The 20,559-nt window shown below is 40.8% G+C and overlaps 1 protein-coding gene across 1 annotated transcript in view; it reads right to left on the reverse strand.

The window, feature by feature from the left end:
- Positions 1-4,663: 4,663 nt before the first annotated feature.
- LOC103481331 (protocadherin-15-like) overlaps positions 4,664-20,559 on the reverse strand; it is a 199,721-nt gene continuing 183,825 nt past the window's right edge. Inside the window, exons 37-40 of the mRNA XM_017310687.1 lie at positions 20,050-20,088; positions 19,840-19,913; positions 12,113-12,242; positions 4,664-6,029 (exon numbers count right to left, since the gene is read on the reverse strand). Of these exons, the coding sequence (XP_017166176.1) occupies positions 5,265-6,029; positions 12,113-12,242; positions 19,840-19,913; positions 20,050-20,088 (1,008 nt within the window). The 3' untranslated portion in view covers positions 4,664-5,264. The remainder of the gene's footprint in view (positions 6,030-12,112; positions 12,243-19,839; positions 19,914-20,049; positions 20,089-20,559) is intronic.

Consider the following 20,559-nt stretch of genomic DNA (forward strand, 5'->3'; position numbering starts at 1 on the left):
ATTGTGTTTTGTTTTCTTTATTTTGACCATTTTGTGTTGCTTTTATTGTGAACCAAGTTTTTTTCTTTTTATTTAAAACAGAAGAAAATGTGACATGAATTTTATTTGAGTTGTTCATATCAATGTATCATCAGAGCTTAAATGTTAAAGTTGTTGGATATATTTTTGTTATAAAAAATAACTAGAATCACTTTTGGCCAATTCTTCCCATTTTTATCAGTAGGTTTTTATTACTATTTATTTTGCTTAGAACTTTAAATGTAAATGTATGTTTGACGTCTGATTTGTAGATTTGTTAGGTCTCCTTCACATTATCTCTGATCCAACCTAAAGAGCCTCATGAGGTAATTAAAATTAAGTCTGGAAATGAAATATTTAGTCTATAATTTAATTGAAAAAAGAAGATGCAAATATGGATAAAAAGTAAAAGTACAAAACAAAATACATGACAATTTCTACTAATGTGGTTAAAAAGTTGTTAGACAATCAAAGATTTGCCTTCAATGTATTTTTATTTACAACAACAACAAAAACTAGCTTGCATTTCAGCTGAATATTTTGTTCTTCAAAAGCAGAAATCTTTAGTTGTTTTGTCTGGTTGGTGATTTCTGATGAGAGGAAAACCGATTTACCAAAACAAGCAGCATTACCAACAATAAACGGCCGTAAATAGATATGGAGTTGAATTTACAAACCACTAAATCGTCAGGCTTCAGTGGGACGAATCATTCGTTAAATTCCTGATAATAGTTTGTGAATCCATTACTAAGATTTTTAACTCGCATTCCAACATTTTACTTACTTATCGTGTTCTGATTTATTAGCATTTGAATTTCACTTCCTCCTTTAGTCCTCATTCTATCTGGAGCTAGCACAGTGCCAAGTAAATTAGTTAGAATTTTAGTGCAATATTGAAACAGTTTCTTCTCTAATTTTATATATTTAACTGTTGGCCTTGAATTATTGTTGTAATTGGTCAGAATTGATTTCATTTACGCGCACTGATTATCATCCGACAGTGGGGAGGTCTGGTCCCAGAGGCTTCTGGTAATTAAGGTAAATGAAACACTGATCCCAGAAACCACAACTTCATGTCAGCGATAATGAAGCTTTAATCCTCTTATCCAATCAGACGGCTACAGATTTGAAATTAAACACAAAGAAAAACCATTATGTCAGGCAGAAGATAATATTTCGTCAAACGACCGTTACCTGCAGCCTCCGTGGCCTGGATGAAAGCGACGTCGGTGCACAGTGCAGCTGGGAAGAGTTTCTGTTAGGCTGTAAAAATCTGTGAGCAATCTGAGTTTTCACACATTCACATCTTGCTTTCCTTCTTCCTAACCTGTAGACCTCATTTCTGAATGTAATGGTTTTTTTTGTTTTTTTTTACAACCTGAGAGAACTGTGTGTGTTATTTATTTCAATGTGAAGCCCTGGTTGGCAGTTATGTTGTTTCTGTAAGTAGTTTTTCTTTTTTTATTTATTGTAGTTAAAGAAGAGGTGCATCCTTCTCCTTTGACTTGACTCAAACTTATTTAGCCGTGTAAATATTTTAGTGTAAAGTTTTGTGCAGTAGTCATTCTCGTGGCATATTATCCTGCAGTTACGCCGTAGTATCAGTTACTGTCATATTTTTCATTAATGTGGAAAGAAAAGATTATTTACATTTTGATGTATTCTTTATATCCACTGAACTTGACATGTCTTTGCTTGTTGTCGGCTGTGTTGCATCTTTAGCACCATCTCCATAAAACGTTCAGTATATCATCTACCACCCACCATCTGTGTTAAAACCCGTCATAAGCACATGTCTATTTACTTGAATTCCTGAATGGATAGTTAATGATGGATCTGTCACATAGCAAAATCTGAATAAAATGCTAATATGTAATGATGTTGCACATTGGGGTGTCTTATGTAAGCCCAAGAGCGGTGAATAAAAAGTCAGTTTTATTTTAGAATGGTAACTACAGAAGTAAAGATATTGCTAGATTTTTGAACGGGGGTTGTGTGGAGAAGTTATGAGTTTTCATTATCTCACCTGCAATTGACAGCATTCTGAGCCATCTTGGTTTGGAGAATTAGAAGAGCAGATTTTTTAAATATTATTTTAATATAGAATTGCCACTACTTACACATGAGAACTTTGTAAAACTATACTTACCAGTGGCTCTGTCTTCCCCTGTTTCAAACTGTCTCAGGCAGTACTGGCAGTTGGGAGATCTACACAGGCGCGGGGCTATGGGGGGGGCTGAGGGGGGGCAGCTGCCCCCCGGCCCGGGCCCAGATGTTTGCTCATGGGGGCTTGGCTCTGGAGGTGCCAGGGAGGGAGGAATGGTTTCAAGTCGCTTTAATGTCTAATTATAAACTGAGAAAGTGCGCCCTCGCCTGTTCAGAAGGGTATATGTAATGTTAAAGTTACATACACCTACTATTAACTTTAATGGAATATATAGTAGTCAGTCCCAGTGGCTGTTTGACTCACGGTTTAGCCAATGTGCTTCCTGGGTAAAAATCCAACGAGACACGAGGCCCAAACCGCACCGCACCACAACCCCCTCACCCCCGCCCAACAGTTTCCAGCAGCGCAGGCGATACACGTGAGGGGCCCGGTCATTGGCCCCGCCCCCCGGCCCGACGCTGACTTGTTCCGCTAGTGGATCTACACCAAGCTTTTGGCGGCGTAAAGCTCAAAGCACCTCAAAGTCCAGTGGTGTCATGCTTGTCATACAAAATCATTCAAAAAGACGTAAATTCAGCGCAGGTCATAGTTTGGACACACCTGTCGATTTGTTTGTGCCTTACTCCCAAAATGTTCCATTTAGAAAAACAAACATTATCGTTCAACTTTAGTTTTGAGTTGAACATCATTTTACTGTTATCCCAGCTTGTAGCCTAATGAGCCGAGCTTAGTTTGCCATCTTCTTCAGTGTGCCACAGTGGACACAGCTTTCAGTGGCATAATCAGGCCATTTGGTTGAATCCATAACAGTTGCTCAGACGTGCCCAGCCTTCCAGAAAATGTTTGAAATATAACTCTGTGGCTCAGTCAGCTATTTCCATTTAATAAGGAGCGCTCCGTGTCAAATATCAGCACCAGTACAGCTCAGTCTTTCGAGTCCCTTAATGCAAAATTATGCAGTCATCAAATTAAATTACCAGTTTTAAAACCTGGTAATTCTGCAGGTTAATGATCCTTCCTCTTTGAGACTTCAGATGAAACAATTCACTATAATGTGCTTCGCAATTAAAAAGTTAGGCCACCTATATCATAAGGAGGCTTGACAAGGGAGATGTGTTCTGTTAAGTGGATCCCACAGGAAATTAAAGAGAACTCCTTCCTGCAGTCAGGATGGGCTTAGGTCTCACTAAAAACAGTCAACTGTGAAAAACCTATAGAAAACATTAACTGATTTTTATTTGCAACGTCCCAGAAGGTTAGCATATTAAAGGAGATAGATAATGCAAAATGAAGTCTTGCTTGAGTACTTGAAGGTTCTTGGAGTGCGTCTTCTTCAGCCCGTTCAGATTCTGTATTACGTCACATTATTTGCGGCAAGACCGTCAAACAATCCATCCATCCATTTTCTTTCACCCTTTTTCCCTCAGTGGGGTCAGGAGGGTTGCTGGCGCCCATCTCCAGCTAACGTTCCGGGCGAGAGGCGGGGTCACCCTGGACAGGTCGCCAGTCTGTCGCAGGGCAACACAGAGACACACAGGACAAACAACCACTCACACCTAGGGACAATTTGGAGAGGCCAATTAACCTGACAGTCATGTTTTTGGACTGTGGGAGGAAACCGGAGTACCCGGAGAAAACCCACGCATGCACAGGGAGAACATGCAAACTCCATGTAGAAAGACCGGGGCCGGGAATCGAACCCAGAACCTTCTTGCTGCAAGGCAACAGCTCTACCAACTGCGCCACTGTGCAAGGTCATTTAAATTTCTCACAATTGCAGGGATGCTGAGGCTACAAGTTTTTGTGATAAAAATGATCCAAATGCATTCAGTGACATTCTTGTTTACGAGCCATGTTGACTCATATTTTGGTAGCATATACATTTCTAAATGGTATCTGACACTTTTTTATTATTGTTTTAAATCAATTTGGGAGTGAACATTTAGAGATAATCAAATCTCTAATTACAAAAAAATCAAATTACAAAAAACGGCTGAATAGGCGAAGTGGAACATTTTGCAACCTGGAGGTAGTAACGTGCTTCATTTGCATTTAAAGAGGGCACCCAAATTAGTTGCTCTTGGATGTTGTAGCTCCAGAGTGGAGCTACAATATCGATTATTTAACACCAAGGCACTAGTTCCACTTTATATAGCCCACAGTTGAATTATGTAAACATGAAAAGGATTTAAAAACATGATACATCCACATTAAAGTTATAACTTACCGCAATTTGTATCTGCTTGTTTGCTTTTCTGCATGAGGTTGAACTGCCAGCATCTCACTGATCTCAAAATAATTTCCACTTTAATTGTAAATAATCAACCGCATGTAGAAGACATCATTCATTTTGCACTTATTAGAAATAGATTCTGTATTATTTTTCTTCTTCAGGCAGTTAAAGTTCTTTTAATGGTGGGCATTAGCTGTAATGTCTTCTGCAGAAACACTCATTTGTGCAGCAGCAGCAGCCACAAATTCATTTTTCAACAGATTGAAACTTTATTTGGATCGAGTCTGCCAAGCAGCTTGACAAGAATAAAAAGGCAAGTGTGAACAATACAAGACTGCATGTGTCAATGAAATGCATCAGGCAAATTTACGTCGAGTTTCACCGTTGGCCATAAACCTGAATGAAACAAGCACAGTTCCATACAGACACCAGTCGCTTAAAGGGCCATTAAAAGAGTCAAGTTTTCATCCCCTCACTCTTAAAGTAATGTGTGTTTCCACTGTATAGGTCCAGTTTTCTGAAGGTGCTGCAGCTCTCGGATCAGCAAGGCTGAGGAGATGCACAGATTGAAACACAGAAATTACAAAACAATTTACTGCTGAAACTGCAGATGGCAAATTAAACCCCATCTCACTGAACATAAATTAAAAGAAAAAAATAATTTGTTTTATGTGATACCAGTGATTTGAATGCCAAGTCACTTTTAGCTAGTATAAATCAATCCATATATATTTTTGCTGTACTGGAGCGTCTCTCCGTTAGTTTCACGGAGAACGAAAAGAAAACGTACTGAAAACATTAAATGAACTTGGCAATAAGGAGCGAGCACAGTGGCGTTGGACTCAGTCAGAGTTTGGTCATGGGTATGTGAAGGTTGTTCCAGGGGCCCATCCACAACTCCTCCTCATCCGACTGTGTTCTGTCACTCGGACACTCCAGAGGTTCCCTGGAAACGGACTCAACGCTGCCGCTTCCGTCCACCTTTGACTCGCGCTCGCCCTCTGCTGGCCCGTCTTGCTCCGACGTCTTGCTCTCGGGCTGCTGCTGTGCGACAGCCGGCGCCGCCGGGAGCACGTCGGGTTTAGACATTGCGCTTTCGGGGCCTGTGTTGTTGGTGCTGGTTGACCCCAAGGACACGCTGGACTGTCGAGTGTTTAACACATTCAGCATTTTGTGAGTGCTGGAGAAGGAGGAGGCGGCCGTTGCCGAGGCGGCCCGTCTGCAGCTCTGAAAAGTGCTCAGTGTGTTGCGCCCCTCTCCCGCTTGCGTCTTGGTGGTGTTCAGGGGCACTCTCTCCTCCAGCGTGGCAGCCATTTTGTCCAGTTTTTTAAAGTGCTTGGCCAGCCGTGAGCTGAAGATGGGAGAGCTTGGTTTCAGATTGTTCTTTGTGGAGCTGGCGCTCTGGGAAGGACCCGAAGCGTTGACCGTTCGCCGGGTGCGGACGATGGAGCCGTTCTGGGCCACATACATCCCACCGTTGACGTTGACGTGGCTGTTGTGCGTGGCGGATAAACGGCTGCGTTGGGTCTCTGGCACGCTCTCCTCACCGGTGGAGCTGGTCTCGTACTCTCGGTCAACCATCAACTTGATCCGCCGCTTTCTACCGCCAGGCTGGAGGGGCAGACACAGATAACTTTTAAATCAAAATCAAAACTGTTGCCATCTCAAATGGCTCGTTGATGAAAGAGAGATTATCGTATCACTACAGCCCTAGAAACGATCTACTTGGTGCATCTGTCTTTGTGTTTTTACAGCCAGGAAATAAGTTCATTGAAATTGTAACTTCAAATGGTTAATGTTCTGTTTGTTACACTGATTTACAGTGTGGCTCTTTCTGCTTCTTAATTCAATTACATTTTGTCATTTTACAATGAAATTATGTTTTTCTTTAGGAAAACATGCAAACAGGACAAAGTGATAGATTACATCTAAAAGGAGAGCCAGTTATCACTGCAGTATAAACAATGGATGCATTTTTTAATCCACAATCAATAACAGGATGATCAGTCGATACCAGATAGTGATATTTTTTTCCCTTTCATTTTTAAATGAAATCTCTCACTAAGGGACTTGTTGCACCAAATGGCTGAATGGATATGTCAATATCTGCCAATTCAAGCATTTCCATTCTCCAAACGCAGAACTTTGTTTTCACTGTGGATCATAAAGTGATTTTGAGCATTTTAAAGCAGCCTCTCATTAATCTGCTGCTTAAGTTTTAATTATAATAAAGCACAGACATAATCGTTTTGAGAATATGGCATGTAAAAGATGTTAACATTTTATCCTTCTTGCTGTTGAAGCTTAGAGCCAACAGTGCTGCTGCTCTCTGCGCACACACACACACGCACACGCACACACACACACACACACACACACACACTACGCAGGATGAAAAAGACTTGTGAAAAATAAATCCAATCTGCTTTCACACTGTGTAACCCCTCACAGTTTTTCCACTTAACCTTGATAGCATGCGAGAAGGAATATGTTCTGTTTCTCTCTACAGTGGCAGCATCTCTTCGCCCTGCAGATAACAGATGTGGGGAGAGCGGACTGATCCCGGGAGAATGACGCACGCAGAAGGAGAGATGACGAATGAGAAAAACTCTGCTACAAAGAGAGATCAGTGAATAACAATGTATGAGCTGCAGCAGCAGCTGCCGCCGAGGCTTGTTCGGATAGTAGCGGAGCTTTTTGTACCAGATCGGCAGGTTGTCAAATACAGACGTTAACCTGACACAGATTTTTTATTTTTTTTTGTATTAAAAAAAGCTGATTGGAGAAAAGAAGTTTAAAGTTACAAGGAGATATAAAAGATAGAGAGTAGCAGATAAGAGATAGTCGGCAGTGCAGCAGAGGACATGCTAGAAATTAAAGCTACTGTGAGCATAAATCACAGCAGGCGTGGAGGACAGATTACAGCAGCAGATTCCACTCAGGTAATAACTGCACACCCACAGCAGGCCTTCTCGCCGGATCCTTACTTAGTGGCGGAGCGTTTCATCTCAGGAAGGGGGCTCGGGCCTGATTGGCATTTCAAACAGCCGATTCATTTCCCCAAACTTCATCTTCCTCTTTGTGTCCTCCTCCTCCACTTTGGCTGCTGCTCTTCTCGTCCTCTTCTGTGTCTTCCATAATGGGCGACAAATCGTCTGAGGCGTCCATCACGCCTGAGCCCATGTGGTTTGAACTTAGCCTGCTGGCTGCGGACTTTCTCAGTCTGACGTTCCCTCCCCTGCCTTCCTCTTCCTCACTGTTTTCTTCGCTCTCTGGCCCGGATCTTTTGTAAGAACGAGAGTTCCTCGACGATTTGGGCCTTGGCGCTGTGGAACTTGAATACTTTTTAGAGTCGGTGCTGCCGTTTCTGTGTTTGCCACTTTTTGAGGCGTATCTTTGACCTTTTGACCTTTCCCTGCCTGATTCTTCCTCCCTGCCTTCACTCTCGGTTCCAGACTCCTCGTAAGAATCGGACGCCTCCTCGTCGTCGCTCTCCGTTTCCAAGTCCGACTCGTTGGTTTCGGTTTCCTCCGTCGCCGATGAGGTTGGGCTGCTCCTGTCAGACGGGCTGAATTCAGATGGAGACTCTCGGCTGCCGCTGCCCATTTCCGAGTCACTTTGCTCGGTCATGCTGTCCCTGCTCTCCGTCTCTCCCTCCCACCGCCTCGCCGTGCGTCTCCTGGCAGACACGGCTGCCGAAATGCTCATATCTCCTACAGAGCTGTACGTGTCCCGGCTTTCCCTGTCACTCCAGTGTTCATCGCCCACCCCGGTGGGCTCTTGCATCCTTCTGGCTAAGGAGATAAGACCAAAGGCCTCGTTCAGCCTTTGTCTTGCTGGTGCAGGCATACTTGCTCCGGTGAACGTCTGGAAGTAACTCCCATCGATGACCAAGCTCCCATCCAGCCCCACCAAGCCGGGCAGTTCTCTCCCATGCTCTGGCCGGTTGCCTACTCCTTGCACTGCTGAATTTTTCATCCGACCGTTAGTCATGCTGTGTCTGCTGGCCCTTCCCCAGATTCCCAGCTCTCCTCCCTGCTCTTTTTTCAAACTGCTTTCCACTGCCTCGCTCTTTCCTCCTTTTTTATTTTCCGACTTCCCTGCCTCCCGATTCCCCGGGCGGACATCTTCTCCCTCCTTCCCGTCTTCCATGGGTCCCACTCTGGCTTTGTTCCATGGTAAGTGGATGGCCGGAGGTGGAGCAGACGTGTTCATCCCCATCACGGCCTTGAGCTTTGCAGCTGCGCTTGAGCCTTTCAGCTTACCACCATCCTGTTGTTTTCTGTCACCCTCAGCTCCTGGGGTCTTTCTCGGAGGTTGAACAGGTGGAGGATGGGAATTTTGGTGGCCAGTCTGAGTGTCTAATCTGTTGCCTTGAAACTGTCTCCTCACCTGTCATTGTGATGATACATATGGGGATTATTACTTTTTACTTTTACAAAAAAAAAAAACTTCATTTAATTAAAAGCACCATCATAGACAAAACTTTTTTTTAGAGACAAAAACAAGCACAATCTAATAGACACTTTTTTTTTTTTGCTTTAATCTTACCAAAATATTGCACATCCCCTCCTTTCAAGCTGTCTGACATAGTGGTTAATATTTGAAGAAAATCCAGGTTCATTGTTGGTGCTGCAAACACGAATAAAAAACAACTCGCCGCTACGTCCAGAACAAGAAAGCGAGTGGGTTTTAAACTGACCTGTTTGATCAGAATGCTGTGGAAATGCCTCAGTGTGAGAGGGTTTTTTTTTAACAAACTTTTAGTTTGTGCTCAACTTTTCAACTGTGCTCGTCTAAATGCAAAGTTTTCCCCACTGGCTTTTTGTTCTTCCTAAATGCTTTGCTATGGATGTTTCCTCCCAAAAATAGCAACGCTCTGCTGATTCAGATCCTGTCAACTTTAATCCTCTGCTTTTGATCCCAGGAACTAAAAAGGTTCTTCTAGACAATTTAACCTGTCTGGATGATGAACCTGATGGTGATATCTCTGCTCTGCTGTCTTATTTCAGCTTTTTGAAGCTGCCTGCTTTAGTGGGACTTTAACAGTATGCATTCATTCCTCCACTTTGGACTTGCAGAACATTTCAGTAGCAATGGAGCAAGTAAGTAACTTCAGTAATAATTTGCACTGATTGTATTTTAAACTGGTGTTTGTAATCCTGTTTTATTTCAAAAGCACTGTCTAATAGGAACCCTGGATCAGTTCCACCATTTTCTAGCAAGCAGTTGTCGTTTTATCACTGTGAACTTCCACTCTGGAATGGTTCTGTTCAAACAACAGCAGTATGTTTGAACAAATGGAGAAAAGCCTGGAGTCCTAATAAAAGCTTCTATTTTTGAAAATGCAAGCACATTAGGAGCGCTGTACATTCAGCTCCAGAACAAAATACGAGGAACAATGTATGAAATTTCAAAATGATGAAAATCATTTCGGTGGATTGGGCTGCTGCTGTGCTCCATAACTGCTGCTCAATTACAGGTGAGCTTGAGGTTGTTTTCTCACAGAAACACCAATTTCAAGGAAATTACCTCTTCAGCACATGACTTTTGAAGGTATTTTGAAATTTGTGTTACAGTAAATAGCATCAAGTAAAAGAAACGTCCCACTAGCACGATGCTTTAACCATGCTTGATGAAAATCTGCAATCTCTACTAACCATCTGTATGTCATCTGTCCTTAAAATGATGCACTGTTTTCCTCAGGCCAGTCAATGTGCTCCTCTGCAAACTGTCACAACTTCCAGGTAGCAGTAGAAATCACTGACTGACTCCTAGTCATTTTAGATATTCTTTAAATCCATTGGAATGGTTGTGGTTCGACTTAAATTTAAAAAAAATAAATAAATGAGGTTGCTTTTATGGTGCACCCTGTGAAAGTCTGTTTTTTATATGTTCTCCCCTCTTTTCAGTTAGTATTTTAATCCTCAAGTTAACAGCAACTGGACTCAGATTCTTGGATATAAATTTATTACAACCAGCACGGACACCATTTGGTGCCCTCATCCTTTTATATCTCGATGGCACCATCTGTTTTTTTCACAGAATGGATGGCCCAACTGATTAAACTCCATGCTGCTATTATTTTAAACACAATCCTTTCATTACATTCAAATTAAACCCTTTAACCACAGACTATGGGTTTGATCCCATTCGGGGCAGTGGACTCTTGTGAAATATGACAGATTATGACCTCTCATCAAACCAAAATATCTCTCTGGGCATCTTACTGATAAGTTAATTTATCGAGGTCATACAAATGCCTTTTTCATTACAGAAGGCTACGTAGAAAATTACTTTAATTGGTTGGTTGTCAAAGCGGGGACAAAAGGTTTTAGCCATGAACTGACTCGCGAGCGGGCGGCACAAAACATCCGATACCAGAACCCACAACATGTAGGTGGTCGAAAATTCAGGCATGATGCAACAGAAACTGCAGAAGTACACAATAGCAAACAGACATAATCATCAGCCCCCCCCCCCTAGTTTAGACACTAGGAAGGCAGATAATTTAGGCTTTGTGGAACAAAAAGCATGAAAACATCATCAAAATTGTATCTCAAGTCCTTTGATGCATCATCAGCAGCCTTTCATCAATAGCTGATTTAACCTAGTGGGCAAGGAATTACTGTGGGAATCCTTTGTGAAGCACAACAAGACTGAGCTACATCCACAAGTTCCAATTAAAAGTTGCAGAAAGGATGCTTTGTCTGCACCTCGTCTAACCTTGTCAACAACACAATGCAAAGCCACATTCTGCACACATTACGAATGCATGATTGCAGAGGCAGCGTGCTCTGACGGAGTCTGCCTGGAGTCCTGACCTGTCCTCAGTAGTGGACATGTGAAGAATATTAAAAAGGGACAACTTAACAAACAGCCCTGGACTTTATGTCCACACTGTTGCCGGCAATATGTTCCAAATTACACCTTTATGGGCTGATGTGTGTGGTAATGACTGAGGCACACACACACACACACTTGCAGAATGTTAGCCAATGTCATGAGATTATTATATTACACCTGTTTTATGTTTATCTTTAAAACGATATGTGTGCATTTGTTGAATGTTTGTCTCTAATTTATATTTTTACTGTCTAGGTAAAATATTCATGTAGTCTAATGTCTTGGTGTCTTGTCTTTTCATCCAGTTAAAAAAAAAACATGAAACAATAAATCTAAAACAATAAATTACATACATTGTTTCACAGAGCTGGCCTGCCTGTAGCATTAGCAAACTGATCAGCTGCTGTTGTCCCTCCAGGACAGTAGATGGCAACCAAGAGTACTTACGCAATAAGGCTACTGACAAATTAATATTTTTTTAATGGTAGCTGCAAAAAAATTTGAGGTAATGCAAAAGAAAAGCACAAGGTTTGGTAAACATGTTACAAATGGAAACATTTAATAGTGTCAGTTGGTCTCTCCTGGTGTCTAAAAGAAAACAGAAGCTGAAATCACTCAAATCTTTGGAACCATTTTAACATCTTGGCTGCTCTTCATTTTCCTCTCTCACCTTTGTTTAACTCAGTTTCTGTCATTTCTTACTTTTGTGGATATGAAATTGTTTCTTTCGCTGCGGGATCGTTTCTCTTATTCATCATGTTTGAATTTGCACCTAATTTGACAATGAATTATTAAAAATAAAATAAATCTCACAACAAGAAAGCTTTACCACTTCCCTTTGACCTTACCTCTCCGTCTGACTCCTGTGGGCTGTAGTAGTAGCTGCCATCGTCATCGACCACAACCTCTCCGTACTCATCGTAAAGGCCGGAGGGTGAGATCAGCTTCCTGCGGCTGCCGTACTGAGGAAGCTCGTACCTGCACAAACAGAGCAGGAATTTAACGACGTATTACAGATAAGAAGAAGAAAACAACAAAAAACAAGCAACCAGAGAGACCTTATACTTTTATACTTCTCTTTATTCATGCTGAGCCACGTCAGCCAATCAGAAGCTGAGACGGGAGTGAAAGAAGCTTGAAAGAAAACCGCACACTTCTCTATCCGAAGTCACTTATCCAAGAAGTGACACATAGTGCAACAATGTGGCTCAGCACAATGATAAGCAGTCTCTAATGAGTTGCCTAAACAAAGCTGCCTTAATCACAGAAGGAGCATTTTGTTGCCAGGGGCCATTCTGTTTGTGGAAAACGCAGGAATCGATTCCCCTCCCTCCCCTCCACTCTCTTTGTTGTCTGTTGCTGGGAGCACTGCCCGACGTCCCCGGCCAAGAAAGCTGTTCTCCATCACAACTTGGGCTCCATGCCCTGTAGCCAGCAACTCAAGACAGCCGGTGGGTCAAAACAAAGAAAAAAAGTATTCTACTGAATGCTTTCCTGAAAACAATATGTCGCAGCGTGATTAACTGAACAAATTTGCTGTGAGTCCATTACCGGAGCTGAACGGAGAAGTTGTGTAATTACTAAGCTTACAGTCAGTCTGTGGGAGAAGTTGCCCTGGTATTACATTAGGCAGCCAAGTAATAAACAAATGGAAGAGGGAGGTGGATGACAGATGGGTGCAGGTGAGAGGAGAGGAAGGTCGAGGGGGGAAAGACACAAAGAGGAGAAGAACAAAGGAAAGAGTGAAAAATGAAGGAGTTTGAGCCGAAAGACCAGGTAATACATAAATGTCACATTCATAAAGCGGACGGTTTTACTTCCTAAGGCTAATGTAGTGAGTCTTAGTCGGTTACTAATCTCTGATTATGAGTTTGCAGACTAAATCTAAAGTGCAGCGAAAACAAAATTATTGATATTCTTTGGTACAGATCTTGTTACGGAGTGAAGCTTCTTCAAACAAGACGGAGGCTCGTATGTCTTTTACTGAACCTTTCTGTTCAGTTTTTTATTGAAGAGAGAAAACGGCGACAGCTGAATAAGGGCAACAGCTGTTCGTAACCAAGACAACCAAAATATCAACAAAGCAAGATAGTGACAAAACAGAACCAGATACTTAAGCATTCTTCAAAATAAAAGACTTCTTCTATTCAAATAAATCATGTCTTGCACTTAAATATATTTCACTTCATCCTTGTAATYATATACAATCATGTTCAATTCAATTAATAATAATCATGTAATCTATGCTTAACATATAATTGTAAATCAGTCACTTATCATACTGAACAACATATAAGTGTAAAAAAGTCACAACAGATCTGCTTTATTTCACATTTTACCTGTTTCTTCACTATTCCTCCTGTCCAGTCTATCTCACCACTAGAGGGCAGTAGTAACATTACCATCACATTCAGCTATGTCAAAGGAACAAGAATCACTATTGGTGATTTTTGGATTTGTGAATCACTTCCAGCCTGCTTAACATAACATTCCTATGAATGTTAAATAATTAGACCACAGCATTTTACCTTTTTAGGAAATGATTCTTAAAAAACTATTCAAACTATGATTTTTTTAAAAAATGTTTATAATTTCTGTGTTTCCTTTGCTTGTCGTTATATTTGACTGAGATCAATTTAATCTAAATTGATTTCTTTTTCCAAAGCAGAACAATGAGGGTTTCCATGTATCTGATGAAGAAAAGCATGACCACAGCATTCATGATGGCAGTGATGTGTATTTTCTTCCACACACAGCGTTTTCACATTTAGACTTAAAAGTTTTCTGTCGTCCGACCAGAACTTTACTACTTCCTCTGTGTCGCCTGTAGGAAACTGAAAATGGGATTTCTTACAGTTTTTTTTCCTGCTCTTGTTCACAGAGTGTTGCATTGTGGACGGCACAACAAGTAGCCGTTGGGTCAAAAGCTTCTTCCACCTGCTGGCTGCTCCTATCGATAAATGCTTTCCTTTGCCTCGCCCGTACATGTTGGTGAAAAAAAACTACTTGGTAGGTTTGTAGCCCTACCTTACTTTTTCGACAGTCAAACTGTAAATGTTGAATAATTTGACCAGATCAGTCTGTGCAGATCGTTGTTCTACTGGATGTTAGAATGGACTGCAGTGGTACAGTCGTTAGCATCAACTAGCTCACGGTTTGAAACCCGGCCTGTGGGTCTTTTTTCATGTTCTCTCTGGACACTCGAGCACCAGTTTAAAAACATGCCTCTTACTCTAAATTGCCCTTAGGTCAAAAACCCTCAAAGACTGGACTGGAGAAGTCCCTTTTAGATGTTCCAAGCTTTGGATTTTGCTTAAAACCAGTAAGTTTGAGTTGGCCGTCAGTTTCTTCAACAACCTTTGTCAGTTGGCTGAGAGGGAAGACAAACCCACTCATCTACACATGCGCTGACCGAGATCCCTCTGACCACTGATAATTAGGTTTACTGTTGAAGCAGAGATGCTTCAACAGAACTAAATGGAAGCGCTAGAAGCAGTAGAGAAATTTCCTGTTTTCCCTCAAGCTACACAAACATGATGCCCCAGCCTCATAATTTCTCATTTAATATGAAGCTGGAGCCAGAAGAGAGATAATGTTTTTTATGGTTCAAGCCACAGAAGTCCAATATAACCGAGGGCATGCTTTTTTTTCCTCTTTTGCTTGTTTTTACCCTTTTACCAATTATCTCTAGAAAATACTGTCCATCAGGTTGGACCATGCAGCTCGGTAATCCAGCATGGGGACAATATTGCACTCTGTCGATTTTTTATTTTTTTTTAAATATGTGCTTCTTTATTTACTCCAGCATTGCCTTCCTGTGAATCCTATCTATGCATAATCTTTCCACAAACTACTTTTGTCAAATTGACACATTCATCGATTTAAGTGATGTAACATTAAATACTGCGTAGGTGCCAAATTCCATAAGTAATGTAAGTGATGCTTAAACGTCGCAGTGACGACCCGACAGAACCATTACCAATGATCTAATACTACTCTATGCAGACGCTTTGTCGCCACTGATGGAAACTCACTCATGGTTAGAAATTCAATTAGTATTGATGATGTACAGTACAGTACATACATAAAATATATATATAGACAGATCTGTAGAACTCAAAAAGTTATTCTTTGTCTTGCTGACTAATCATTTGGAGTATTTTATTTGTATGTGGCGAGTAACATGAAGTCGTTTTGTTTTTTGAATAAATATAATTAAAACTGGAGATATTTGCAATAAATAATTCATGCCATTTTCTCCTCGAATCCAAACTGAACTGGGCTACTGGCAGTTGGCAGTGGTGTGACTCGTATAAAATCCCATTTCAAGTTGCATCTTTTTGGGAGCAGATGAACATAGAGGACAGAAGATTTTGAATCAAGATGTAAGATCATGTTTCCAAACAGATTAAATTGCCTCCAGAGGAACCGCAAATATGTTTGCGTCTCATAAAAAAAACGTGAACGAGAAGAGTTTTGTTTACCTAGAGAGCCAGCTTAATACTCGGCAGGATGTTCTACCTGTGCCGTTTATTCACGGGAACAGATAAACTAATTAGATGTCATTTTTTACACAGTCTGATTTTGTGTACTGATCTTGTATGCATGTAGAGTCAGACATGAGTTTGTGGATGTTGCTCTAAGCCACCAGCATCTGGCCCATTGTCTGCTTCCACGGCTGGCTGCCTGATTAGCTGCTACGGTGCTGCAAATTTGGGTGGAGAGAATTAGCTCTTTGTGTGCGCGAGTGAGTGTGTGTGTGTGAGTGTGTGTGAGAGAGAGAGGGCGAGCAAGAGCAAGAGAACAAGCATTTTTGAGAAAGTTGAGGCAGGAAAGTGCTTCTGAATGATTGTATGAGTGAATTAACATGTTTGCCACAGGGGAAGTTATGTGTGTGAACGTCTTCTGTTGTGTACTTTTCAGCGCTTGTGCGTCACAGGTGTGTGTTGGAGAGCATGAAATCAAGTTCCTGGGAGTCTGAAGCTGAAAAAGATGGAATGCGCCGCAGATGGCAGGCAGGCGGAAGAATCAAGCACGAGTTTTGGAGGGATGCAGCCAGACTCCTTTGGACTTGGTCATAAACACTTTGATCAAATCGCCGTGGAGATCGTACTGAAGCTTCTGTACTGTATTTCCTGTTTCCTTTAACATCAAAGACCCTGTGTATGTACACACACACACATACACACACACACGTACACACATATTGATCGACTTTCTTTGGCTCAGATTTGCTATGAGCCTGTCATGAAGCAGTTTGCAGGTGTCAAGACTGGCAGTATCCAACAGTGTACGGCTGATGCAATCAGCTCGATGTCAAAGTGGCGTCTGCGTGACCGACATGAAACTCAGCTGCATAATGTGTAGACATTGAACTCCTGATGCTCGGCTGCCACTGGTCCTGGCCAAAGGTCAGATTTGGATCAATGATGAGTTGATATGTATTCGTTTCTCATAACAACCTTATCCAGTGTGTAGCCCAGGTGAGCACACTAGATAAAACACTGCTGTGTTCTTGCGACCTTATCAAAACAAAGCAAGTGAACGCAGCGTCTAGAAAAACTGTCCATTCTCCATTACAGACTACGAACTTTTTCAAAGTCTCACTGCAAGCAGCAACGTCACTATGTCGGTTGACGTTGGTCAGTGAGATATGCAGTCTGTGAAGAAAAAGGATACGACGCCTCCAACGTTTTTCAGAAACAAAATTTGAAAAAAAAATACAGTGTGCTTTTGTAATCGGGGCTTCTGGGTCAGTACCAGCACCTTTCCCTACCTGAGCTTGCAGGAAATCTGACAAAAATGTGGAAATGCTCAAGGTCTATGGATATTTTTTTGCAAGGCAGTATTATGATAATCATCCTCCTCTGGCATGGCACCTGACCAATTAGGATGATTTAATAAAGGTTATCATAATCAACAGAAACACAACAGATGTATAGCTTCCTTGCCTGCTGACTATCCAACCAAGTTTCAGTAAATTCTGCTTTTTAGTTTTGATGAGAAATACTGACAAATTTAAAGACAGACATCCAATGAAAACATCTACATTCATCACCTTCTGCAGTCACCTTGAAAAGAATGAAAAAACAGCATGGTCTTCTTCCCACGTTCAATTCTTCTTTGTTTTTTTTTTTTTGCTATTGCCTAAGAAAACCAGACAAGACATTTCTTCATAGATCGATTAGGATCACCACTTTTTTTTTTGAGTCAATGCCAGAATAACTGTTTGGGAAATCAAAGATGATAATGTCATAACTTTGTATGCTTCCAGGACAATAACTTACAACAAACAAACCTTGTGTGAAATGATCATAACAACAGAATAAATAATTAGAGAAGAAATCAAGAGAAAAATTATTGACAAGTCTGGTTCATCTTTGGGTGTGATTTCTTTATATCTATCAGGGCAGTTACCAAATATAACCAAACCAATAGCCTGGCCAGAGAGTCAACACCTAAACCACTCAACAGATGTTTTCTATTGATCGTTATATTACAGCTAATGAAAACATTTAAGATTAGAATTTTACAAAAGACCAATAAAAATGCATACAGCAATTTTGTCTTGATTAAAAGAAGCTTTAATGTCTGTTTTAAGGTCATTTCCAACAGGTACCTTTAATCTGACAAACCAGCATTTTTTTATTTGCTGAATATGATTATAGATAAACTTGTTGGTAATTAGAACCGCTGCATGGCTTGCTAGAAGAAACGCTGAATATTCTGATGACATCTGTTGGGAAAATTATGTGCTGATTCATCTGAACCCTAGAATGACGATGCTGATCAGAACTGGAGTAGAAATCAAAACATCTACATAAATTCTGTCAGGATGTCACCAAAAATATTTTAAATTATTCCCAACTGTGATGAAAATACAGGTAGGCTGAGCTCAACTTTTGTAATATCTGGGTAGGGTGCTGGTTTATCAGGTCTCCAATCTCCTGGCTTCTCTTTACTGGATGAATTGCTATATACATCATCAGTTTATTCATTTCCCACTACTGTTGTTTCAGGTGGACACTGTGTTACACACTGAGACATGAGGTTGGTGTCCCAAACTAAAAATCATCACTGTTTAGAAACTTAGACACTCGTGCTCATTTTTTCTACAAGGCTTTATAAATCTTTGTTACAATTCTGGACATAGAAAATAATGCAACTATTGTGAGGTAAGCCATGGTTTTTGTTTCTTTTAGGTCACTTTTTCTAGTACCCAGCTTCAGTATGGCAGCAACAAAGTGCTGGTTTTTAGCAAAGCCTCAGTCAACAACAACAACAACAACAACAACAAAAAACCCTTGTAAGTTTCACTGTTATTGTTTTCACAAAGTCTTTGCTTAAGTACAAACTGAGATACTGAAGAAAAAAAAAAGCCCTAAAGTTGGAAAAAGTTTTCCTTTGCATAGAAGTAACTTTATTTCTGAAATATGAGCTCACGTGGGAAGGGACACAAGCAGCAACAGTAATAAAAGGTGTGATTTAAAGAGTCTAAGGCCGTGTGCTACCGGTCTTAATATTAACAGAGTTCAAAACACATTTTTTTGTTTAAGAAGTCTTTATTTTCTAGACTCCAATTTCCACAGTTACTTTAAAATATAAAAGTTCACTATCAATTTATGGTTGCTCTTTCTATATGCTGAACTGGAAACTATGAATCCCCAGTGTGTGGTAAGTGATAATGATAAGGATATAATTAAATATTTATACTATGCCTGAGTATTGAGCATAATTTTGTGATATATTTAATGCAGTGGTTCTTAACCTAGGTGGTTCGATCGAACCCCAGGGGTTCGATCGAACCCCTGGGGTTCGGTGAGTCGGTCTCAGGGGTTCGGCGGAGCATCTGCCGCGGAGGTAAAGACACACTTGTGTTAAGTCGTTAAGTCTTGTTAGTTACATTAGTTACATTGCTTTGCCCTCACTTGCTGCAGAGGATCACGTTACACTGCTTAGCCAATCAGTGCTGCGGAGGAGCCCTGATTGAAGGAGTTCCACTCTCAGCATGGATTTGAACTTTTGTCTTTAATTACTTCAGCAAAGCTCAGTTTTTACCAAATTCTATAGTCTAAATCTGCTCCTTAGTCGCATCTTTTTGGGTTGCTACTGCCTCTAGTGGTGTGGGGGTGGTTTCACAACTAATATAATTACGTTACTAAATCAGAATACCGGGGATGGGGGGAGGGGGGAATGGAATAAGAAGAGTTCGGTGAATGCGCATATGCAACTGGGGGGTTCGGTACCTCAAAAAAGGTTAAGAACCACTGATTTAATGGGATGACAAATAAAAGCTGATTTTTTTTTTACATACTTTCCTTCAGGTATACCTCAGCATATTAAAAATTAAATTAAAAATGTCCTTTAGGTGACGTCAAGGCATTACAACTGTTTATAAAATGAAAGTTACAGATGTACTGAATATACATGCACATCTACATTAACTCATGAGTTAGTTATTAGCACATTTTTGAATCTGAAGCAAATTACCAAAAACAAGGACGCATGTTCGAACATGTAATTTCCATCTACAAAAAAAGCATTTTTACAGCATAATAACTAAATATATACTAACCCATGGTCATAGTTGTAATAATCTTGAGTGTAGTAGTCCTGGCCCGGGTCGATGCCGGACTCCATGGATAACTCCTGTTGAATGTAAAGCCAGTTATTAGCAACAGATCACACTTACATGGCTCCTAACGGAGACAGAAGAAGCTAAGAGGAAAACACAAGCAAGTAGTTTACAGTAGCAAGCAGGAAAAATGAAGAAAATACAGAATACCTCTGGCCTGAGCAGAGACGGTCGTAGTAGCTGCTGTGTCTTTCAGAGGGAAAGAAAGAGCAGAGAGTGATAAGAAAGACGACAGAAATGTTCATGACTTTATGCCTGATTTCAGGTTTGCAATGTTCAGAAGCTGTACTGAACTTTGCTCCAAGTCCAAAAGAGCTTTTCCACTCCTGCCCTAGATTAATATTGTAAAAAATAGCTAAGTGAAAAATAAAAAGTAGATTATCTGGCACGAGAATATTAGACTTTATGATAACCGTCGGTTTTAACATGAATCAGAAAGTGTTTAGGTTTTCATTTATAGTCATGTGACAAAATTAAATATTAAAACCACTTTGTTTTTTTTACTTTGTAACATCTGTCCCTTGATGACATTTTACTATAATCTGAGTAATTCCTATAAATCTTTATAGATCTGTATCCTTTACAGTGGTGGCACTCTGGAAGAGATACTTTACTGACTGCTGCAACTCCCTAACGTCAAACTCTGTACACTTCCCCGAC

This window comes from Poecilia reticulata, linkage group LG19 (genome assembly GCF_000633615.1).
Source record: "Poecilia reticulata strain Guanapo linkage group LG19, Guppy_female_1.0+MT, whole genome shotgun sequence".
In the NCBI taxonomy this organism is placed as follows: Eukaryota; Metazoa; Chordata; class Actinopteri; order Cyprinodontiformes; family Poeciliidae; genus Poecilia; species Poecilia reticulata.